This window comes from Falco biarmicus, chromosome 3 (genome assembly GCF_023638135.1).
Source record: "Falco biarmicus isolate bFalBia1 chromosome 3, bFalBia1.pri, whole genome shotgun sequence".
NCBI classification, from domain to species: domain Eukaryota; kingdom Metazoa; phylum Chordata; class Aves; order Falconiformes; family Falconidae; genus Falco; species Falco biarmicus.
Window position 1 is genome coordinate 24,877,784 of NC_079290.1, and position 25,520 is coordinate 24,903,303.

Consider the following 25,520-nt stretch of genomic DNA (forward strand, 5'->3'; position numbering starts at 1 on the left):
CAATACTAACAAAATTTACCAAATACCTTTTTCCTAACTGTTTAGGTTTATACATCAAATCATAGTAAAAGTGCATGTATGGTAAACATCACAAAATGTCTGAAAACAATTAGAAAAATTACCACTTGAACATGCAATAAAAGAGAGAGAAATGCAATATAATGCGAGGAATAGGACAATTATGCATCTTCACCAAATAACAAAGTCCATCTGAATGGGAGCAGAAAACCACTCAGCTGATATGATCTATTGCTGCTAGGGAAGGCTGCAAGAGTGAGGTTTGTAGAGAGGAACTTAAGCTTGACCTGACAATGTCTCTGGGAAATCTGCTCCGGTGTTTGACCACTCTCACAGTAAAAGTTTTTTTCTAAAGTTTAAGTGGCATTAGCTGTGTTTTGATTTGTGCCCATTGCCTCTTGCCCTGTCCCTGAGCACCACTGAGAAGAGGGTCCAGTTTCTCTCCCATCAGGTATTTATACATGCTGGTGAGATCCCCCCCTTCTCCAGGTTGAACAATTCCAGCTCTCTCAGTGTCTCCTTGTATGTCAGATGCTCCAGTTCCTTCATCATCTCTGTGGACCTTCACTGGACTCACCCCAGTATGTCCATGCCTGTCTCATACTGAGGAGCGCAGTGCTGGACATAGTATCCCAGGTGTGTCTCTACAGTGTTGAGCAGAGGGGAAGGATCGTGTTCCTTGACCAGCTGGCAATCCTCTGTCTAGTGCAGCCCAGGAGGTTTGTAGCCTTCTTTGCTGCAAAGGCTGATTGCTGCCTCATGGTCAGCTTGTTCCCCAGGATCCACAGTGCTTCATACCTGCAGAGCTGCTCTCCAGCAGGTCAGCCCCCACCATCTACTAATGTATGGGGTTACTCATCCCCATATAGACAACTTAAGTAGGATACCAAGTGAAAAGATTAAGAAACCTACTACCTGGAATTCACAAAAGTCAGCAAGATTTGACAGAATGAGCCATCTGTCTTTAGTACTAGTGACGAGCATGTACCCAAGAAATGAGAGACCTGCATCTGGCTTTAGCCTAGCCTCTAGGGAATTCAGCCTGCTCCACAGAAGAGTGAGTTTCCTTTGCATTACCTGGAGGAAAGCAGAGGAGACCAAGTACTTCCACTTGTCCTCCAGAGGGTGACTCCAAGTGCAAGTGACAGACATCACCAGAAAAGCAAGGCAGAACCCATCAGGTAGGGGAACCAGCTAAACTGATCCTGGAGGCCAAAGAACAAAGTGGCTCCTGGTCTCCACCCCTACTCACAAGATGACTTCTTTCCTCCTCTCTCTTTTTTTAATTATTTATTTGGTTTTCTTTTTTTGTTTGTTTGTTTTGGTTTTGGTTTTGGTTTTTTGGTTTTTGTTTTTTGGGTTTTTTGGGGGTTTTTTTTGTTTGTTTTTTGTTCTTTGTTTTGTTTAATGCTGTCCAATGCAAAATGCATGAATAATTTTTGTAGCAGGGACAAGGATCCACATGAATCCCTTCCGATTTAAGCACTGCAACTGCTAGACTACAGGCAAACTGCTCTTCCTTCAGGAAACAAAGCTTGTTTTTTTAGGATGCTCATTCTCCTACAGATGACAAAGGATAATGATGTTACATTATCTGTCCATTGCCATGGACAGCAAGGCAAAAGGTATGTATTCAAGTGGTTGTTAAAAAATTAAAGTTGCAGTGTAATTATCTTGCTTAACATTTTATTAAAGTAGCAACAGAAGACCATCAGAAATTAATCTCCACGGTAGCATGCATGAAATAATTACAAAATGCTTCTTTTGAACAAAAATTATTCTTAATTTTAAAAGGACTACATTTATCAGCAGTACATTTCTCTGAACAATTTCACAATCTTCTTAATAAAGTGATTTATAAACCACACGCAGTGACAGAATAAGATCAGGATTACTTTGGGTAGGTGAAAAATAAACACCTTCTAAACCAGCTGCTCTTGAATAGTTTGTGTGAAATCAATTTTCCAGGATTCAGCTCCCACTTTAAGGAATTCTGGGATCCCAACTACTCTGGCTGAATGAATTCACCGGCATTTGCTGTATCACTGTACCCCAGTAGTAATGAAAGAATCAGGAGAAAACAATCTCTTATTGAACATAACAGCAAAGAAAGAGTTCTGTCTGAAGAAGACATAATAAAATACTGGAAGATCATTTTGATATTTCACTGCAATTTGTAACAAAACCTCAACTGTATACAGTAGAATTCATATAATAGTGGAGAAATAAATAAGCATGTGCAGCATTGTTGAAAGAACAATTTAGCTTTGCACATTCTTGAAAGAATATGTTTCTTTCCACAGCAACAATGCTCAGATCTGGGGTTTTTTTTAGGACAGCTTTTTAAAAAACAGCCAAGAAATATTTGTCTGCTTCCAAAGGTCAAGTGACTGATCTGAGCATTCACTGTGTCATAGGGGAGCTACGGCAGCATCTCCTGGAGTAGGATCCTTCAGTCTGTGATACTGGACAATTGGTTTTGAAGGGAAGTTAGCGAGAGCTTTATCATTTGACATGTGCCATTCACCTCCACAGGAGCTTCATAACCCACTTCACAATACATTGGAGCTGCTTGATATATCCTTAACTCTGACCTCAAAGAGCTCATGCACTAATTTGAGCTAAAGTGTGTTTTCAATAATATACTTAACCTTTCTCAGCCGCACGATTTACCAACACTGGAACTTCCAGCATCTCAGTATTTCACAGGAGAAGCAGTGTAGCTCCAAAAGCCAGATGTTACAGCAGCATCTCTTCTGTTACATGCTGGATAAAGTTCCAAATAAAAATTCAAAAAGAATGCAATCTCTTACATCAAAACCATTAGATGATGATAGAGACATGAGTTTCAATATTGCTACCAATCAGACAATTCTTTCAAACTAAATGTTGCAAAGGGACTTGTTATCCACAAAATAAGTATATAAAGACAGTTACATTGCTGCGGTAGTTGACATCCAGTCACTTTCACTTCTAGCAAAAAAAATTTGTCAGCATTAATAAATTTAAAATCAAACACATTTTTCAATAAATACATGCCCACATATCTAATCTAAAACATACAGGTACAAGAAGAAAGGTTGCTTGCTTTTATAAACCAAAAAGCAAACATAGAAATAGATCTAAAATCACATTAGCAAGATATCTAGCAAAGTTTCCTAGTGTTAGCTGAAGGAACCACTATAAAATTAGCATGGATTTAATGAACAACATCTATAAAGACATAGTCACAGCACACTGTGAGTTAAAATCACATCTTAAGTTAAAATCTGCAATTTTAGATATTGCCTTTGTGCACACAGTTTTGCATGCATAATCATTTTTGTTTGCACAAATAAGTGTTAGAATGAAATAATTCCTTCTCATTTCTTATTCCAAGTGATGGTGCATACAAAATCACTGACATAGATTTTAGCCACTGATGAAACCTCACTAAGAATATGGGCTTAAATGCTTCACCTTAGCATCTGAAAAAAAAGGCTAAGAAAGCAGAAGGTTACTTTTTGAGCAAAAAGACAAATGAAGGTGAGAATTTACTACTGATATTGTCAGTCTATGAAAGTTGTAATCCAGTCTGTACTTTGAAACAGGTTAAGATAAAAGTGTAAGTCTGTGTTACTGTTTCTACATAAATACCTAGCTCAGTTCTTAGCCCAGCCAGCTGTGCGCCGAACAGTATAACCAGCTTTCCGTGGTATGCCCTCTCTCTGCCTGCTGCTTGTTCTGGAGGTCTGCTTGCTTTTTAAGCAAGAAAAGGACCTAGTACTGGCACCTGTTTGGAAAGTCTGGATGGTGAGTCCTGATCCAAAAGCACTGGGCAAATGCCTAGCTAATAACAGCGTGTGAAGAGCGAAAGGATTTCCACGTGCTGGCCCCACCAGCAGCCACCTCTGCACCCTCTCCCTCCATCGCTGACCCAGGGATCTGCTTTGATCAGCTGTGAGCGGTGCTGGCTGGCTGCAGACAGGGGCTTTGCTCAATCAGATACAGGAACTTGCTTTTACTTTGAATATGCCTCTTGGCTAAGTAAATATAAATGCCTGTGTAAGATTTCCCAGATAACTTCATTTTACTGTGACAGTTACTTTGGAAGAAACGTTACACAGGTTGTGGTACTTCTCCTTGACTTCCCCTTATAGTGGCAAACCACAGCTTTAAGCATGTGTGAGCAGTAAAATGCCATAGAACTCTGTAATTTCACGTCAAGTTCTACAAAGGAAAGGTTTGTTCAAAGTGTACATCACTGCCATAGTGCTGTACTTAAGAGATATGATTGCCAGGTACTAACTCTAGAATAACATTGGTATTCTTCTCTTGTGACTCTTGAGCCCTGGTCAGCTTTGCCTGCTTGGCTGACACGTGACTTACCCTGCCATTTATTTTTTTCCTTATTATTTTAAAAACAGAAGAGTCTGGACATCCCCCTACCAGTTGTGTGGGTGTTCAGACGCCATGGTGATGGAGCATCCACAGAGAAACAGACCCCACAGTGATGAAGCATCCACAGAGAAACAGGCCCCACGGTGATGGAGCATCCGCACAGAAACAGGCCCCACAGTGATGGAGCTTCTGCACAGAAACAGACCCCACTGCCTGAGCCTGTGCCACCTGGGCAGGCAAGCCAGCAGGCCTCAGGTCCCCCAGTAAGTAAGAACCCCAATGCAGAGGATCTAGGAAATGTGACACAGCCTGCATGGGTTCAGCGGCTGGCTCTGCTCCAGCCAAAGCTCTGCCAGCTCCTGTGCTCCGTGGGGCAGGCTCCAGCGTACAGCCTGCCCCTGGAAATGCCCGCAGGTACGGTGTTCTGCCTGGGTTTGATACTGACTCCCCCTAATTTGGGGGAAAAAGGTCTCAAGAAGCAGGATACCCCTGTGGTCTTGCTCCTTCTGCTTGCCAAAATGAGAAGGCAAGTGCTGATGGAAATAGAAGATAGAAAGGTCTTTCTGGAGGAGGTTTGTCATGTCTGTAACCACTGGTTTAAAAAATTGCTGCTGTTGGTCCCCTCCATGCCCTGCCATCATCCTGCCAGGCTAGAAAGGACTTGTGGAGCTCTGCAAGGTTAAAACAGGAGCTAAAGCAAGCATGCGGCTGGAGCAGGATACAGAATGTTTGCTTCCTCCTTGCCATCCAGAGAACGTTGAATGAAGGCTTTTGGGTGCAGCAGACATGGGTTCACATAGAAATTTAAATCTGAGGCCTATCGGGGTATTTTTAATTCTCTCCAAGTTTTCAAATATGGATGATTGTAAGTGAAAGTGGTCTGAATCAGGGAAGCAGCTGTATATGTAAGGGAAAACCAGACGGGGAAGCCTTACAATGCTAGTGAGGCTACCTCTTTCATCCCACACTGGACAGGTTTTTTACTAGAACAATTACGGTTTTTGCAGCTTTTTAAATGTCATGTACAAAGGATGTGCAACATATTGATAACAAACAAGAATACGCAGGCATCTTCCTGAGTTTCTGTTAGTGTTGCACAGGAACAGGAAAATACAATTCTAGCAAGAACACAAGGTGGTCTAGAGAAAAGCCAAAGTGGTACTGTATGTTTTGACTGCAGCTACATCAAGGAGATCATGGCCTCAGACTGCTTGTCACTGGCCCATGCAGGAAGAGCGTGCAAGCGGCTATGCTGGCAAGTGAGACGCCATTGTGATCTCTTCCAACAACACTTTTTATGTCCTGAGGTATTCTAATGCATAACTTTTGAGATGAAAAATGAAAAAAGTGTCATTTTTCACTGAATTTTCCTCTCTTCTCTAGGCATTTTAGATACTGAAGCTATAAGCCCCCTGTAGCAGTCTGAGACACGATTGCTATTGAACCAAGATAAAATTAGCTAGTAAAAGCCTGTCCAGTACTATCCAATACCTGTCAAGTTCCGACAGGATTCAGTATTAGCCGAGACTTACATTTAAAGAGGTACATCTATAAACTAGCTTGTTGAAAAAGTAAGACTATTTTAAAAACTTCCTACTGACTTTTAAATTTGTTTATTCCCTGAATGACTAATATTCATTAAATGGTCTTCTTATTTCATGCTGTTCAAGGTAACAAAAAAAAAAAAAAAAAGGAAAAAAAAAAGATTTCATGCTCTTTGCCATCAGATATCTGCCTATTGAAGCAGGTTATGATGTTGCAATTAGATTTGCACTGCTGTGTAATGAGGGAGTCAATGTCGGGTAATTACTGTAATCAGCAGCAGTTCTGGCTGCTGTCAGACAGGGCTTGCTGGTGCTGCCCAGCGCAGCCACGCAGGAGGTCAGCGTCTCTCCTTGCCCCTCACCTTCATTGGGAGCATCACCCACTGCCCCGCTCTGCGTCTGGTAGGTGGAGACGTCCTGGGCAGCCTTGTTCTTTCTAAGAGCTCAGACCACTCTTTGGCCAGTACATGAGACGAAGGATTTGGGTATTCTGCTGAAGCCAGCTCACCTCCTTAATGTTAAGTGCTTTGTTCAGTTAGACTCAGTAGTATATTCTTTTCCCTCCCAAAGAGGCTGCATTTTCTTGCAGGATGCAGAGAGGTGTGTAGGGATATATGCAATTCCGTGAGCAGAAATGCCTTCACATTTCATACAGGTTGGTGGGAACAGAGCATCCAAAGGTTCTATGCAGTTGCGTACTCAGAACAAGGTGGGCCTCAAGCCTGAAAATCAGGAGAGAAGGAGCAAAATGAGAAAGAAATATTTTTCATTCTCATATCATCTGCAAAAGGAAATGAAAAAAACCCTCTCTGTGGATCATCTATATTGTAAGATCTAAGGTATGCAGGCTTATGAACAGCATTTAAGTGGTATTGTGTAAAAAAGCATCGTGAAAATACTAACATGCATCATCGTGTAGAAGAGTGAAAGAGATGTCCTACACATGGGGATATCAGGTGGAAGAGAATTGGATGCGGCTTTCAGCACTCTCAGGACCAGAGTGCGGGTGTGGGGAAGATGCGCATCTTCTCTTGGCACCAGCTGCACGGTGGCATCGGGCTAGTTAACCCCAAGCTGGAGCCAAGGGGTGGGCATTGCCCTCCTTCAGGCAGCCAGAGCATGCGCCGGAGGGATCACTGAGCCCAGACACCAATGCCCACCCTCCAGCCAGACATGTCAGGCACCGTGCCCGAGCACCATTCTCTGATGCTTTAACATTGTACCCCGCTCCTCAGGGAGTAAGGCTTAACCTACATGTTTCTCCTCATCCTTCCCCATACCCCGGATCCTCCCAGTCACATCCTGCTCGGCACAAGGCTCTTTGAGAGCATCACTTGCCAGAGCCAGGCAGGTCTCCCTCCACGCCGTGCCGTGTTTGGTGGCACCATCTGTCACTGCCAGCCTTCTCTGGTCCTTGGCTGGGCTGCCCCAACTGACAGCTGGCACAGCACAGCCCTGTGAACTTGAACATGCTCTGCTTCATGAGGACTCTATACCAAATATCAAAATGTATTTACTGTTACCTCAGATGACAAACATGTATCACCAAGGGACAGCTTTGCAGAGGACAGGTAGGTGTTGGTGACAGTAATGTCTTCCAGCTCAGTGCTGAAGTGATCAGACTCTTTGACGATGTTATAACTGAGGGCCACACTGTAACTGGCCGGTTTCTTCTCCCCTTTCTGCTGGCAATTGCAGAGTTTCCTGAAGGCTGCTCTGAATTTCTGGGACATCAGATTGTATATTACAGGATTGATGGCACTATTCAAATAAATACAGATTCTGCAAAATAGCAGGAACCAGTTTTCTTGGAAGGGGCTGGAGAGAAAGGAATTGACCACCACCAATGTGCGGTAGGGCATCCATAGAAATGCAAATAGGACCACCACGATAGCCAGCATCTTGGTAACCTGGGGGAACACAGAGGCAGATGGAAGAGGGGCAGAAGGTTAGTGCTCATCTTAGAAGGAACATATGCATTCCTACATCTCTAGGGCCAAAGCAAAACTATGAACAGACTTTCTCCAGCTGAGAATTTCTGATCAATGTTTGATTCAGAAAGGTTTTGCTGCAGTAAGAAGGACAAAAGACCTGTCTCCCAATTCCTCCTAGTTTTTGTTAAATGACATTTGCCAGGTGACATCCCAGTAAGCTAATTGTACACCTTAGACTTTGCAGCTTATCAAGCTGGAAGAAGTTGTTGATTCAAATGGAAAAAAACAGAGGTCTAAAGACATTTTTTCCGACCACATTACATTTTCTCCTTTAGACTAATATAGTCTGATGAGCAATGAATCTGAAGCCTGCTTAGATTATCTGCTTTAACAGCCCTCTAAATGAATTTCCAAAATCCAAAAATAATGAAAAAAAAATTTAAATTTATTTCTGTTCCCCAAATCCTCAATGTTTAATTAGATCTTCATTATTTGATGTTTACCCTGAAATGTCCATTACAGTTTACAGAGCCAGGGAAAAAAGGGATTAACAGTAAAGCTTGATTATTATAAGAACTTCCATCTATTGTGTAAATTTGTTTTGAAGAAACTAAAAAACAACCTCTGGAGATACCCAGGACAGCTGAAATGAAGGGAACAAGAAATAATTAAAAAAATTAGAAAAAAAACCTACTGTGAAGAGAGTCTTTCTCTTGTAAATAATTTAATTCAAGTATATATGGTATTCGCTACTCTCTACATCAAAGCAAGTTTGAAAGATGTTCATAAATAAGGTAGAAAGTACAGTGAGAGTTGACAGTGGGATAGTACAGTGCCATGGTCTCATGTAAGTCAGGAGGTGACTTGGTTAACTGCGTGTAAATGAACTGGAAAGCATTCGCACTGATTTTGGTGAGCTACAACTGCTCCTCTTGATTGTGTGTTTTTTTTACTATTTGCCTTTCTTCTTGGCATAAAACTGTTTTGCCTATTGACAGATTAAAGAACTTCTTTTTACCTTTGCTTTATTTCTTTTTTCTGTGCACCTGAAATGAAGTTATGCTTCAATGAAACAGCAACTCCTCTAACCACAGAATCCATTCTAGCTGTATGGGTTATAATTTCTTGCAGAAAAGACATAAGTAGATCGGTAACAGTTTTAGTTGTTTCCAGGAGGACAGACAGATAACTCCACTAAAATCACTTATAAATACATGCTAGTTTTTAAGTGTGGTTTTTTAGTTTGAAGTTATAAGATAGTATATAATTCTCGTTTTCTGATCTCTCATTATATAGAAAGCCTGCCATCTCATTGCCTAAGGGATGTATTTTCTTCCAGCTACCTAGAAAGACACATATACATATAACCCAGTTTGTTGTTTTTGTTATAGATATTATGAAAAAGAATGGGATGAAGAGCAAAGTTACTTTACAAACTGATGTATCTTTGTCTATTTTTAAATGTACGTATTCAAAGCTACAATTTTATTGTATAATTCTCCTCCCTTCACCCTCACTTTTGTTTTCGCTACAGCTGTGTTCACTTGACACTTCTTTTCTTGTCTGCTGTGCACAAACACGCATCCTAACAGAGTACAATGGAAATGTGAATGTCTCAGATAGTTAAAAGGATGATTTGTCCTTATCTCCAAACCACCTCCAAAAGGACCAGTTCTGTGAGCATGGCTACAAAGAGTGAGGAGACCCTCTGGCTGAGGAAGGCTCAGGGACTCCTGACCTGCTGCCTTTCCTCCCTCCAGCTCGAGCCAGCCTGTGCCTCCAAACCGAGCAAATCCATTCAGCTGAGAATAATCATTCATCATGGAAAATAATCCACATTTAAAGCAAGAAAGTAACCATTTATGGAGCTTGGATTAACAATGGGACTGAGTCCAACTGACAGATGTGGTGCAGCAGCTCAGGCATTCAGAGGGTGAGTGGGTAACAGTCTAACCAGGCATCAAAGTACTTTGCTACCAGAAGCTCAGCAGGGGACTCTGTTATCATACCTACTGATCTTGGCCCATTTACATTTCTTCTGAGCATGTTTTTAATGAACAATTGCTCAGAGAATCACTCACAATGGCGCAGCTGTCAGTTTGAATCCCGGGCTGAACTAGAAGTAAATTGATCTTACTGTCAGGAAGGGGATATTTGAGAGTCACACGAAAAATATTTTACAGCATTGAAAAAGACACTGTTACTCTTCAAGTGATTGTGACCTATATTCCTTTAAGACATATATATATATATAGGGTGTGCAAACTATTAGCTGAATTTATGTATACTGGCAGCTCGATGTGCATTTTCCTTCTAACACCACTAGCTTGTTCTGTTGCCGTGTTCAGCTTACGGAGGCTGTGGTTTGATGAAATATTTCAATCGGCTCTTAGCACCAGATAAAAAATATCATGATCACAGCACAAAGTCCCCTGAGCTGAGACCAATTCAGTCTGCAGGTTTGAATGTGTTTAAAAATGCTAAGAGGTTAGCTTTGCACTTTCAGGTTTTATGCCAGGCAAGACACTGTCTTGCAGCTCTCAGATTCCACGATTTCCTAGTCCTTATATGAGCTGAAGCCGAAGTAACCTATGACTGCAGCTAAAAAAGCAATCCTGCTTTCACCTCCCTCCTTGTACTGGCCCCGAACATGAAGGTGTGTGTCAGGTCAGACTCCTGGTCCAAACAAAAACTAAGCACTTCTCTGCAGAGCTGTTTTTTGGTTTGCTGAGGTCAATGATCCAACTCACGTGGCCATATGCTGCCACAGAGTCTACTGTCAGTGCAAGAAGAGAGGCGGAAGCATGTGGCCATGGATGGCACATCTTGGTGGTTCATTCAGTGCACGCAATGAGGAAATTCACCATAATTTTAAACTGGCTGCAGTGGTTTCTCCTTCCAAAGCTGCCCAAAATCACAGATCTGGCACAAGCTCTCTATTGCCATTCAGATTGCCATAAGATTCAGATGCCCGATCCTTTTAAACAGTAGTGGCTGATCTTCTGAGACCCACTGCGAGGCCCTGAGTTCAGAGTTGTTTGCTCATTGGTAAATCGTCCCTAAGCTGGCTGCAGAGGCAGTGGTTTCTCATGCTCAGCTGTCTCAGAGCACAACCTATGTGCAAATGACAGCAGCTCCTAGAAGATGCTTTGGCACTGCTCACTTTACCCTCAGTGTGGCCAGGGGGCTTGTCACTCCACAGCAGGCTCAGGCACCCCTCAGGGTTTCTGGCCCAAAGATGCTGTAAGGATGTTCTGGACTTTTTGCACACCTGAATTTGCCTTTAGAGATTAAATCAGTTTCTAAACAAATGATTTAGGTCAAAGCTGTTTTCTTATCCACACCAAAAATCTTCATTGGGATGGATGGTACTGCACAGAAATAGCTTAGAGGAAATTTTGGTCCAATTTGCTTAAGTAAACTGCCCATATTCTTTTTCAAATCACTTTATATGAAACATAACTAAACATCATTTGGTGGAGGGCTAATTATTTGATGTCAGTGGAGTGCTAAGAGGACAAACCCTTTTAACAGCCTGCTTTTTATTACCTGTAACTGTACACCAAAGCTCCCTGAAAGCAGCAGCACTAGCAACTTCATTCATTGCTCAGGTGAAGGAAAGCATACACTGATTGCTCTTTTCTTGTGGATGTGTACTGTGTATCTTATACTTCAAGCACAAATTATTCTCAGTTAAGCAGATTGAAAATGTGATTAAAAGGCTTTCAGTAAATCCATTTTAGTCCAAAATTCAAGTGCACTTTAATTGATAGAAAAGTGCTTGAGACTGAATGTGTTGCTGGCCGCATGCAACCATTCTTCAAGCCCTATCTTTTGGTTTCTGCAAATATTCTTAAAAATATTTAAAATCTTTTTCACTCGACAGATTCCCAGTATTTTCATTCTGAACAGGTCTTCTCTTTTTCCTTCCTGCTCCAAAACCTTGTCATTCTAAGGAAGCAGTTTTACAAAACATTATCATTACCATGGTACTCACAACTTGGTAGCTGCTTCCTTCTCCTTTGAATACTAAACTTTCCTAACATTGATAGGTAAAATTAATAGTAATACTTACTAAGTTAATGTGCCAGAGAGTCAGTCTTGTGTTTTAAAGGCAGGTAATAGTATCTCTCTTTCTTGTGCTTGGTGGTGTTCATTTCAATGCACAGAGATTGTATTTACCCATTCATGATTTTGTAAACTGAAAGAAGTTGTACAAGGAGGACTAAATAAATAAAAGGATTAAGGTCTTGATATAATAACACCACAAGTGAAACCAAGCGATACCAAGGATTTCATGTAAGCCATATAAAACTTAGATATAAGGAAGAAATTCTTTACAGTGAGGCACTGGAACGGGTTGCCCATAAAAGTTGTGGATGCCCCATCCCTGGAAGTGTTCCAGGCCAGGCTGGATGGGGCTTTGAACAACGTGGTCTAGTGGAAGGTGTCCCTTGCCATGGCAGGGGAGTTGGAACTAGATGGTCTTTAAGGTTCCTTCCAACCCAAACCATTCTATAATTCTATTATTATCTTGCATTGCAAGCTGGAATATGTGCTTGCACTGCTGTAAGAGAACAGCTGTGAGAGAACAGAGGAGTTTCTCTGGGGGCTGGGTCATCATGTACTGCATCAATGTCTAAGATACAACTTTCTCTAGAGGGCAACCTACCTGTTTTAATTGACCATGGAGGTACCTTAGGTGATTTGACTGAACTAAGCAACTAGCTTTGTGATATATGTGTAATGTTAAATGAGTTGGATCCCATCTCAAGTATAAACAAACATGTTTACTATCTAAGTCTGTATTTATTTTTACAGTTCCCTTGATAACTGAGAAAACTAGGAAATCCTTAGGGGAAAGTATGAAACCTACTTGCAATTAGGTAATTCAGTGTTTATATTATGGATGGACAGGAAAAAAAATTGGTATCTGTTAGCTGAGCTAAGTGGGATACAATGGAAGTGTGGGAGAGATCAACACAGCCAGAACCAGTATCTGATCTGGAGGACTGGGCAGATGAGGAACATATGGGAAAGAGAAAAGGAAGCACACAGCTCAGGTTGTGATTCCATGAGCACATCAGCCAGACAATGTCTGGACTCTTAGCTGTTATAAATAGGGGACTAGATTGCTTCCTTGTCTTCCCATCTGCTTCCCTTGGCCTCTTGCTCCCTCTTAAAAGGTAATAACCTGCTTGCCAAGGTAGCTCACACAACAGGTACTCTTAGAAAAAGAGGATTCAATTTTCCTCACATTTTCAAAGTTTTCCTGTGTGACAAGCAAATCCCTTTTCTGTCCTTCAGTTTTAAGTTCTCTCACTCCATCCTTCCAGCAATGACTGGGTCTTCAGGACATTTTCTTGCTTCTGAGCAGAACAAAATGATTCAAATCTTCAGAAGAAAAAGCATTAACATTTTAGAAATGTGGTGAGATCCTAATACCTGCGCTGCTAGAGAAAAAGAAGCACTGTTAGCTAAATCAAGGACTTGCAGGGAAAAAAATAAAAAGAAAAGAAAAAATGGCAGAAATAGCTTTTCTCTCCCTACCGTATACTGTAAAGAAATTTTTAATGTTGGTTAGTGTTACTTGTTAGTGAACCTTTGTTTTATTGCAAAATCTGCTCTGAATACTTTAAATAACACATTTTCTATTCATGAAATGAAACCATTCTTTCTTGTCTTTTTTATAAAAGGCTTGGGAATAGAATGCCTAAAATGGACAAGAGGGGAAACTGCGATCAGTCTTCAGCTTTTACCATCACAGGTACACATCTTCTCTGATTTCCTTGTCCTAAACAGCAAATATAAAGTAAGTAGCTAAATCTTCCAAAGTTTAAATAGGAATCATTATTTCTTTTATTTCTGCAAGCAAAGAGTTTAGAACTAAGTAGGATTGTGGTGGTGATGTATATGGAAAATCAAAGAAAAAGAAGCATTGAGATTTGTTTTGATACTTTACAGTGTAAAGCTACAGAAAGGAAGACTATGAGTAAAGACTAAGGAATTATTATCTTGAATTTCAAGCATGTGTAAAGTTGAAGCTGTAACGTGTGTGAATGTAAGTTGCATATGAACTGCTGCTTGATAGAGGCAAAATGAGAGATTAAATTGACTTTAGTTTGTAAGCGATTTTTGGTAATGGATGATCTAGTCAAACTTTTGGTACGGGCACTGGTATTTTTTCCAGTTTGAATTTAAGTACACACACTACTATTTATGTTGGATAAATGCCTGTAACTGCAGTTATTGTTTCCTCAATTGCCATTCATTTTTATGAGGATACAGTCAGTGACTGCATTTTCTGAAAACTTAACAATATGGATGGTTTGCAAGTACCAATGAAAGGCCATTTTGGAATACCAAAGACACCAATTGGTAGGCTAATACAATCATATGCATGCCTGAAAAATAAAAGATGTAAATGTTCCATCTGCCTTTGCAACTCCAATGAAGAAACTAATATAAAGTGGTAGAAAACCATCTCCCTTGTAGGCTAACAAGTCTGCAGTCTACTACAGCACCACTGAAAGGGGCACTACCACTGGGGCTGGACTGGATCATCTCCAGAGGCGCCTGCCAGCCTCAGTGATTCTGTGAAATTATAACAAAATACTGGAGGGAAATTTCTTTAAACTAAGGTTCTGAGGGGTCTGGGACAAAGTCCCTTACTGGCTCATGATCCCTTGGATCAAATTCAATCTTTTTTTACTACTCCATGCAGTTTTTACCCTAGTTCCATGACAACAATTACAGTTTTTCAGTGCTTCATAAGGACCAGGATTCCTTACACATTCAAATTACGTATCTAATCAGACAGCTCTGAATTAATATTCTGTATTTTCTGATAAGTGAATAGAAATCAACTTCAATTCACTCCCTCATGACCTGTCATCATCTGTCCAAATGATTGCTTAGTTATTAAATAAAACTTAACACTGAATTTGCATTGAAGTTCCTTCTTTGTCTTTGAATCAAGTAAATGGGACTTTGAACTGTCTGGCCTGAAGAGATGCTCTTTGTCATGGCATCATCTTCTAATCATATTGATCTTTCCTCTGTTAAGCTTTAAAGTTTCAGCTAGTGTGACCTGCGTTCAACTGAAAGGTGCTGGAAAATTTTGCTTTCTCAACTTCCCTCCTGTTTAACCTGAGGAAATGGGTACACCAGAACCATTTCATTATGTTTTCTCAGGTTCAGATTGTACACATCACTCAGCAGAAATACTCTATAGTTTCCCTGTGGTCAAAGAGCTCTCATCTTACTTTTAGTCACCTTTTCATTTTCTCCTAATCTTATGTGGCAAAAAAAATTATGTCACACTGAACACCGCCTACTGCCAGTCAAATGCTTTGCCATGGTATTATTCAGCAATATACAAACTTCAGTTTAGCAAGGTTATTTTCTTTGCAAGGCATAGCTGAAACTCCATTCAACACAATCATCACCAGCTCCATCAGACCTAACAAGTGTTTAAAGATTTTTCTTTAGTCACAAACTAAACACACACTTCAAGGTTTACCTGCATGTTTCAATACTAAAACCATTTATAACACTATTTGATTCATCAGGGAGTAAAGCTACACAGCCTTGAACACAAACTGATTGCTCTGAAAATGGAACAGAGCAGTTTCTTGCCTTCTTCTGGCAAAGATGTCCTCCCCTCAGGAAAAAGCCAGGTGTTGCCTACTGACTTGTAATGGCTGATCAAAAGCTCTGCCAAGGCAATGAATGGCTCTTACTGCTCTCCATAAAAAATGGGTCAGCTGGATGTAGTTTCTGACAAAGAAGGGGAAGAATGAACTGGTTTCTGTTCCTTCTGGGACACCAGAAGCCTGTTGAAAAGTGAAAAGTCAATTGGAAATGTACTCTCAGGTACAAAGTGCCTGACTGTCAAATAAAACTAGTTTTCTTTTTGAAAACCTTTAAAATACATGTATTACACCCTGCTATCCAGTACAGTTCTGTAAAACAGAGTAAATACTGCATGAGTGGGATTGATTTAGCTCTTCAGAAGTGGTTATAAGACTAAAGTTTGACACATCCTATGGGTACATGTTGGTGTTTCTTCCCTTGGTAGAACTGTAGCTTGCAGTGTAAACAAATAACTCAATTTCAGTAGCTGTCCAATATCAGTGATAACAGAGGTTGTTCAGTGAAACAAAAATCTGTTGGAAATAGAGATACTTTATGAGAAAAGAAAGATTATTTTGAGCCTTTCCTCCTCTTTTGACATTTTAAAAAAAATACTTATTTTTATACCTGTTTTTGGGGGGTTTCTTTTGGGTTTTGGTTTTGGGTTTTTTTTCTCTTCTTCCCAGTTCAGTTTTGTCTCACAGTGCTTTGAATGCACACTTCAGAGGGCCCTGAAGAGTACTTCAAAGGCTTTGTCTGTTGGTGGTTGTTAGTATGGGGGTATTGATCCCTTAGTAAACAGGTTTTGCTCTTGTTAGCTTTCCAAACATTGGAATGTAGTATTTCCTAGAGCTAACATAGTTCAATCACTTTGAAATCACATGGGTGGGAGGGAGAAGGCAGGGAATGGAATGAGTAGCAGAGAACCACTTTCTGCCTGGGAAAACTGATTTTCATTTGTTGGAGATGTACTATAGCTTCATTCTGAGCTCATTCCTAGGCATCTCACATGAAAAGTATGTTGCAAAGCCTTGACTCACCATTCTAAAATATATTTTAGGCCTTCTTTCTAAATCATAGCATGCTCTAAATTGCCATCCTGTTTTGAAAACAAAAGACCTCCAGTCACCTGACCACTTTTTTCTCCTTCAGTGCTGGTGTTACATCTGCTTACATCAGAGAATGAAAATATTTGTTCTAACTAAACTGAACATGGTCCATCTATTCTCCTTCAGCAGTAGCCATCTCCCCACTATTTATCTCACTGTTGAACTTCCCACCCCTGCCTGGACTTGGCTTAGGTAGGTGTCCTCCATAGCTGCAAGGAAGTTGTTACTTTACTCCATATTTGCTTCCTCTCTGAATATTGAGCTATTCTAGATGCCATATCAGGGTTGTTCCTCCTTTTCGTTGATCTATCCATTGGTTCCAGGTGTGAGGAAACATCCTAGATGTTGATTCCAGGATGGTTTCCAAGCTGGTCTTCACATTTTTAGTCTGCCAGTTTCTAATTCTGGGCTCATTCTCATGCCAGAAATCTAAGTAATGTATTGGCATTTTTAAGGAAAACAATTGAAATTGCATAACTGTATGACTCACAATAGAAAGTACTGACGGTATATAGAAGATTAATTCTTGAAAGCACACACAGAAACACAAAACTGACAGTACATATATGCTAAACAATAATACCGGTGTAAAAAATACAGGATGATACAGTCTATTTCTGCCATGATTCGGAAAGAGCTTCAGATAGTGCTCTTCAACCAGAACACAGCCACTGTGTGACAAGGTAGGGGAGAAAGTGCTTTCTTACCCAGGTAAAAAGAAAGTTTTGACCTTTTAGAAAGACTTTCCAGACTTAGATGAGATAATGGGAAGTCCCACAAAAAATAAAGAAAATGGTATGATCTGGCAGTCTGGGTCCAGATAAATCCAGATTAGTCAAGCAAACCAGATCAGACTAAGTGGGGAGATCAATTCACATACTGCCATGTTGGATTAATCATCATAAAAAAATAGTTATCGAATTCCTAAGTTTAACATTCATGAAGGCTGAGGAAACTTATCTAAGTTCCTGTTTCATTCTAGTATATTATGTAATTGTGAGCTCATAATTAGTTACTTATAATAATAATAATAATAATAAATTGTAATGACTCAGTGGAACTATACTGAATTTCCATGCCTAGGTTTTGACAGTGGGGAGGTTGCAGGCTGGCCTCTCTGAGAAGAGTCCTGGAGCTGGCCTGTTTTGGACACAAATGGTTCCATCCAGCGCCAACAAACCCACCACAGGACACAGCTGAGCCCATCAGCCAAGCTGGTGGTGCCTGTGAAAACATATTTAAGAAATGACAAAACTGCTGGAAACAGACAGAGGTGAGAAGAGAACAAGAGTGAGAAACAGCAGAGAGAACACCAAAGTCAGCCAAGGAGATGCTCCTTGGCAAAGCAGGCACCACCTGAAGGGACTGCAGCCCATGGAGGACCCAGACTGAAACAGAGGAGAAGATTGAGAAGGAAGGAGTGACAGAGACAAACCTCTGCAAGCTGACTGCAACACTCCCTGGCCCTGTGCTGCCAGTCGCCTCACGGAAGGAACTGAATGTAACTTGGGGCCATAACAAGGGACAATAAACTGGCAGTAAGTGAAGCTATTTTTCCACAAATCAAGTCTGCGTTGCCCATGGCAATATCTGATAAGTTACCTTCCTGTCCTTATCTTGACCCATGAGCTTTCTTGCTCATGTTCTTCCCATTTTCTTCCCCATCCTGCTGCGGAAGGGGAATGAGCAAACATCTGGGTAGGTGTTTGGCTGCCAGCTGGAACCAACCCACCAGAGGAACGAACATGCACCAACTTCATATTGTAGAATTTTTCTTGGATAAATATGGGAACTGCTACAGAAGTGGGAAGTGTACACCACATTTTCAGTCACTTTTTCTACAGATCACATGCTGGGCATCCTATGCAACTCCGCCACTGCTTTGCAAGCACCATTCTGAGAAGGCATGACAGCATGTCTATACATGACAGCAGAACTCACGATGAGGCCAAACTACACTGTCATCTATACCTGCCTTTACCAGCACAGCAGAAAATTTTCACTTGTGTGTCTTACTAACTGTTGAGATTTCAGATTTTTTTTTTTTTAATACGGACTTCTCTTTTCCCATTTTACACCACTGGCTATATTTTGCATGCTGATATTATACAAAAAAATACTGCTAATAATGCCACACTATTCTTGCTTTGCTTCCTATGTTGTACTGCACATAAATGCTACCTCTACTCATAGTAATGCTACTTTAAACAATCAGGTTACTTAGGCTTTTAGAAAAAGTCTTGTTGTCTTTGCAAGACATAAAAGACATCATATTATAATCCTCATTTTTGTTTCATAATATAACAGTATCCACATTCAGCAATATTCAATGTAGATTTGTCTGTTTTTCAAGTGATGCTAAGCACATGTAATCAAACATGTACACTAAAGTGATACGAAGAACTTGAAAAGCAGATTAACTTCTACTACTAAATAATAGACAAAGAAAAACAAAACTAAACAGTTCTAATCTGACTATTAACTATAATTGGAGGCACATAATTAAATATAACTCAGCCCACATATCTCAGTTGTGCATTTCCAAGCATGGTTCCAATGCTCTGTGAGCACTCAGTGCTCTAACAGGCAGCTCAGTTAACTTTTGAGGTCGGTGCAATCTCTGTAATAATGTAAAACAGTCCCTCTCGTCGAACAGTAGCAATCTACATAAAATAAGAAGAATATAAAGTTCAACCTGTCACCCAAGGTGGGCACTCAGCTTATTTGAAAATGTGCACAGCTCAGCTTTGCTTCCTGAGGGGACTGTACACTGTCAGGGAGGTAGAAGCATCCTTCTTGGCAAAGCGACCCTCGCGGTCGCGCAGCGGCTGCTGAGGGGTTGGAGCCAAGCTGCTCAGCACGGAGCATTGCTCCGCATGGAGCATTGCTTCCCAACACTTGCATCAGGGTGCCTGACCCAACAGGAGCCTGCTCCCAAAAGCCAGCTGTGAAGCAATGCACCCTGCATTTCTCAGCACTGCACCAGACTGTGCTACCTGCTGCATGCTCTGCCAGTATGAGGCAGTATGGTTTATTGCAAATAACCATAAATTAAATCTACTAACTATATCCTACCTGTGCAATTACACATTGCAGCATACATATTTAACAATATAAAAAGAAACTAGTCAAACCTATGCCTCAGTTTTGAGTCATCAATACATAAAAATGCTTTACGAGAGACAGAATAAAAAAGATACTTAGCATTTACAAAGCACTTTTATATACAGACTTGCTTAGGTAGACTTTTCACAGGAGAGTTAGAGACAGGAAAAGTAACAACTTGACTGTGTGTGCAGAGTAACACAGTGCCTTAGCTAGGACAAAACCTCAAGTGTCCTAAACTCCCAGGCCAGTTCCCTCTCCTCAGAACTCAAAATTAACTCAAAAGTCACTTAGTATATTTGGCAGGATTACTAGAGGCTGTAATATAAAGAAACTATAGTTAAAAATGTTTCGTTCTTTATTGACACTTCCTAATTGCTTTTTGATAAGGGAACTAAAATACTACTTTTTCAGTCCTCGCAGTAGAGAATAATGAATAGGCATGAAAAAATACATGTTTAGATGTGTGTGTACAGATACCACAGAACTTCAGCTTGACTACTTAGCAAAAAAGGAGAATATATTTTACCTTCTTCACAGGTTTAGACTAGCAATCTCTAAAATGACTGGGGTTTAGGTTTCAGAAAGCCATTTCAAACTGCTGTTCCTACCTGCCTTCGAGAAGCAATAGTGCTATTGAAACTCCTGTTAGTCATCTTGGGATTCACAGGCTTGCTTTGGTGAGCCACGTCATTCCTCCACGTCTTAGAGTTTTCTTTTGGGTCCGAAGGGATGGGGTTCAGGAAGAGTATTCTAGCAATTAGGCCATAGAGGACAGTTGCCAATACCATTGGCACAACATAAAATATACCAAAGTCCATCATGTAGATAGGAGAGTAATAGCTCCTGGACACCCTGTAGCCACAGGACACAACAGTCGTGTCTTTGTAGACTACTGTATTAAGGTCTAGTAAGAAAAACCAGAGCATACAGTATATAGAGGTGAAAGCCCAGACAAAAATAATGATCTTTTTGGCTCTTGAAAAAGTGCACAGGAATTGAGCTTTGATTGGGTGGCAGATGGCTATGTATCTCTCAATGGTGAAGGCAGTGATGGAAAAAGAAGAAGCATTGATCCCTAGGTATTGCAGATAAGTGATGCAGAGACACCCCACATAGCCATACACCCAGGATCTATACAGGCTTTCTGTGATATTGGGTAGTCCTGCAGCCACAAGCACCATGAGATCTGCCACAGCCAGACTCACCAGATAGCAGTTAGTGGGAGTTCTCATGTGTTTGGTTCTGAGGACCACCAAAACCACCATGATGTTGCCCACGATGCCCAGTCCACAGATGAGGAGGACCAAGAGGATGGTAACCACTTGGTATTCGGCTGTAACAATCTCCTGGCTTGATAGTGGCAACCCAGTTTGGTTCTGCTCATCCCCTGTGCCATTCTCCATCTTCACCAGCCCACTGCTGATTCTGCCCAGCACTTGGTCTCAGCTCATGTTCTCCATGGTCCCCTGAAAAAGGTGAGTGGAGCAGAGTGTGGGGAGAGCCGTAGCCCAAGAGCACATTCTCCATGTAGTCACAGTCCCATTCCTGTACCGTCCTCCACTCCCCTGAAAGCACCTGGTCTTTCAGTCTTTGCAAATACAATTACCAGCATTCGATTAACAAATTCGAATCCCTCTAAGACTCCAGCTCATTTGCACAGGTTAAAAAGCTGTTTTCTCGTAGCCGCTTTGAGGCATTCATGGAAACACGGCATGTGGAGATGGGGCTGTCCCCCCTGCAGAGGAGGAGAAGGAGGCGGCAGCAAGGAAAGCAGAGCCCACCCGCGCTGCCAGCTGGCTGAAGCACTGCATGGGACTGAGCTGATCCAGTCCAGGCAGACTTCAGCATCACTGCTTTCCAGGAGGAGTCACAATATACCGAGGGTGGAGACAGCAGCAGGAGGTGAAAGGACAGTGATCTGTAAAGCCCCACAGATTTTCTGCTTCACACTGCTTTCCCTTTCTGCTCTCAGACAGCCATCTCGAGTAGCGATGATATTGATCCACCCTGGCAAAGAAAGGGGAGATTGACAAAAAAAACCCCACCAGTTTCTAAAATTCTGACTTCCTCCGTGTCCCTGTGAAAGTGTTGGTAATTTACACTTGCCTCCTGCTTTGCAGGGAGCTGTAAGAGTCCCTTCAGAGCTTACAAAAAGCGATGTATTGCTGTTTTTGAAAACAGCGGGAAAAATCGGGTTTCTTTACTTTATAGACATTCTCTTCAAAACCTCTGTTGCTATTGCTGTCATCACCCCTGAGCCCTTTTGGCTCTTTTCAGGATTGTAGCACAGCAAGAATAAAACCATCAGAGCACAAATTACTTCTTAATGAGATCTGTCACACACACATACACATGTGCGCGCGCACACACACACACACACACACACACACACAGAGAGTTACTAATCCACCACTGTTTCCTCAATGAAGAATCTCTTCTGGTTGAATAAACTCACCTTTTTCAGTCAGGTTGTGTAAAACCAGAGACAAATGAAAGAATGGTGGAAATAACTGCTTTGAGATGCACTGATGAAAGCCCTACAGATGCAGTAGCAGTATTCATGAGCCCATCTGTGCATGGAGATGGGTGCAGAACTTTCTTAATGCCTCAGTGAGAGAAACAATAGCAAACCCTTCTGCAGGGCTCTGAGAAAGAGCCCTTGTCAACTCCCCACCACAGTCCTTCAACCCACTGTTTTTTTCTTAGGCTATTGTGTTAAACAGTTGAAGATTAAATCTGACTTTAAATCCATGTTTTTCTCCATTTAGGGCGATTGTTTTTGCTCTTTGCTCAGGAAGCGCTCAAAAATTTAAAATGTTGCGCAACTGGAGAAAGGCAACTTGGATTTCAAAACAGATTTTAGTGTTAAGAGCGAAGGATTAACATGGGCACATGGTGTAAAGTTTGCAAAACTAGGCTTTCAAATAAACTGGAACAACAGGTGGTGACAAAAAGAGAACACCACCCGAATCAGAGCTGGAAGTTAGACTCAAACACTTTCAGAGGTTTGAAGCCACTCTGTTAATTTTTCCAGTAATTTTTTCCATTTGCCTTTTCACACTTCAGTTATGCTGAGAACCTTTTCATCTGTAGACCACAAAATACTCAACAAAGGCAGGCAATTATCATGATCTACAGTATCATCTATTTAACAGATGAAGAAACAGGGGTGAAAAGAATCAGATTTGTTGCCAGTGACCTGGCAGTGGTCTGTGGGAAAATTCAGGTTACTGGTTACTTGATGAACAGTATATCAACAAAATCATATAATGGGTCTCATCAAGATTCTGCTCCATACAATCTGCAGATCCTGTTATTCTGGACCCAGCTAGAAGGGGAAGAAGGTCGGTGTTAGTATAACACCTGGATGTCATAAAAAGAATTCCTTCCAGCCCCCTTCATACCCCACAACATTTTGTCCTTCAAACTGGACAGATTCCTGCTTAGCAGTCTGTGCTTTTAAGGTTACGTGGCTATAGTGTGTGGAGCCCCAGATGCTCAACCCCACAGCATAAAAGGCCCCAGAAGGGACCCCAGGAATGAACTATCATAGGTTTAGTGTCAGTAAACAGGGACCTAGCAGGGATCAAACCCAGCAGGGTGTCGAACAGATTTCAAACCAGGAAACTGAGTTAGTTGACAGCCTGGAAAAAAACCTTAACCTTCAATGGCTTCAGGTGAACCACACATTTTTGGCACCTTCATAGACTGATTTCTCTTTCAGGGATGACTGATACCTTTCTGCCACACTGTTCCGCTATAAAGCCTTGTTCCTTATGTTTCCATGTATTCTGCTAGCTTTTGTAGGTGATGTGGATGGTCTGAGTTGAGGCTGAGGAACTAACTAGTGCATCTGACAGTATGTGTTTGCAGTGCCAGAAGTAATGGCTGAGGACATGGGATGCCAAGAAGCTGGGGAATATTTAAAAGCCCACGTGACTTTGAAGCGAGTACAGAAAGTGTGGAAGATACTCAAGAAACGTGTTATCCAATGCTTACCTCATTTGTCTGCATCTGCTACTGGTCTGTATCAGAGATGGGACAGACCACATTGCTTTAGCCAGTAGCTCACTTTTTATGGCTTTTTACCAAGTATTGCATTCTGGTAAAGAAAAAAAGTATAGAGTTGTCACTGTATGGCTATAGGGACATATATCTACAGGAGACTTTCAGAGGATTTTGATAGTATTGATTAACATCCTCTATGGAGCATTTCCCTTTTCTTTCCATACAGTACTTACCCAACCTGCAATGTTTCTATAACATCTGCAGCAATTGCAGAAGGAATTTCAAGACTGTAAATGTATGTTCTATGTAATCAAAGTATCTGCTGTCATGGATAGGGCTCAAGCATCATATGTTGCACATTGCCTGATACATTCAAATTATACTTTTAACATGATCAGCAGTCAGAGATCAGGTACTGAATCTGAGAATCAAAGACCAGTTGTGTTAATGCAACCATCAAAACACACAGGCTAGTTTCAAAAGCAGTTCAACATTAATACATGCAAGCTCAGCAGCTGTGCCAGAGAAATTTTGACAGCAGAGAGACCAGAGATCACTGTGAAACTTTTAATGCGTATCTGTTACCCCATTTTATGCACATACCTGTTGGTCCAGGCATCAACTGATATTGCATATACAGATGAGGACAGATGTGGTTAGCAAGTCAACAGCAATAGGTAGAAAAACAAGCCCCTGAGATATGCTGACTTTTGCTAATACATTTCTGTTGGCACAATTCTTTGGGTAGGAGGGAAAGGGAGAGGCATCATGTTAGTACACCCTGTGCTACACACCACTCACCCAACAATATTCTCCAATTTTTTGTTCCCATTTGTCTCAATTAAAATGTGTCTCTGCTCACTTGAGGCACAACAAACCTGCAACAAACTGTCCCACAACGTTAAGCACACGCTGAGATGGAATAAAGAATCACTATAAACAATTTGCCCCAGTAGCTATAAATTATTCTTAATTCTGTTTCTCTAACTCAGATTACTTCCCCAGCTAGCCTATTCTGTCCTGAAAAATGGCTCTACAAAAAATGGCAATTTCATACTCTGTTATCTGTCTATACTCAGGGATCATACAAATCATAACTAACTTGGATTCTTTACTCTGCACCCACCTCCAATGGAGCACCGCGCACTTACTGCTGTACAAATGCCTCCAAGGCTGCAGTTTGTAGAGGACAAAAGTCACCATCAGTGATGTAACTTCAGCACCCTCCAAAGGCTGGCTTTTAAGTTTCGTAACTAGCTACTGGCACGATCAGCTCCAAATGGGTTTTAGATTTGCACTTGACATGGTTAAATATTGTAGTAACTATGGTCATCTAGAATTTATTCTCCTACATCTGCTGCACCACATAACTGTGTTTCTGTGCTAATGTAGTGAGCCTGTGGCAAGGCAAAGCATTTCGTTTGTGGGACAAATCTGCACCTGGAAAAGCCTTTCATGAGTAAAACTTGTGAAGGGACCAAACACCTTTTCTGTGAGATAAATCTTGTTACTTAAGGCAGTGATCTCTCTTTCTAACTATTTTTTTTGCTACCTGTCACTGGAGAAAAAATTACCTCCACTGAAGTAATGCTAAAATCCTGTGTGGGTTTTTACAGGAGTGCCTAAATGATTTAGGATTTATAATGACTTGGGATTCCTACATATGTGTGACAAATTCTATTTGATTTAGGGGTTTTTAATCTCCATGAAAATGCAAATCCTGTTTCAAAGGTGAGGTTTTTGTATCATCCTTATTTTCTTTTAATCTTTGTATTGGATTGGTG

At 41.1% G+C, this 25,520-nt stretch overlaps 1 protein-coding gene across 3 annotated transcripts; it reads right to left on the reverse strand.

Moving 5' to 3' along the window:
* Window positions 1-1,408: 1,408 nt before the first annotated feature.
* TRHR (thyrotropin releasing hormone receptor) lies at window positions 1,409-21,679 on the reverse strand. Of its 3 annotated transcripts, none has more exons than XM_056333358.1 (3): window positions 20,337-21,679; window positions 7,466-7,852; window positions 1,409-6,664 (listed from the first exon to the last, which is right to left on the reverse strand). In XM_056333358.1, the coding sequence occupies exons 1-3, from the start codon at window positions 21,129-21,131 to the stop codon at window positions 6,659-6,661; spliced, it is 1,188 nt and encodes a 395-aa protein (XP_056189333.1). In that variant the 5' UTR covers window positions 21,132-21,679; the 3' UTR covers window positions 1,409-6,658. The 3 variants fall into 3 exon arrangements, with proteins under 3 accessions (XP_056189333.1, XP_056189332.1, XP_056189331.1); XM_056333357.1 differs by having other exon boundaries at window positions 7,460-7,852; XM_056333356.1 differs by lacking the exon at window positions 1,409-6,664 and having other exon boundaries at window positions 7,445-7,852.
* Window positions 21,680-25,520: the final 3,841 nt, after the last annotated feature.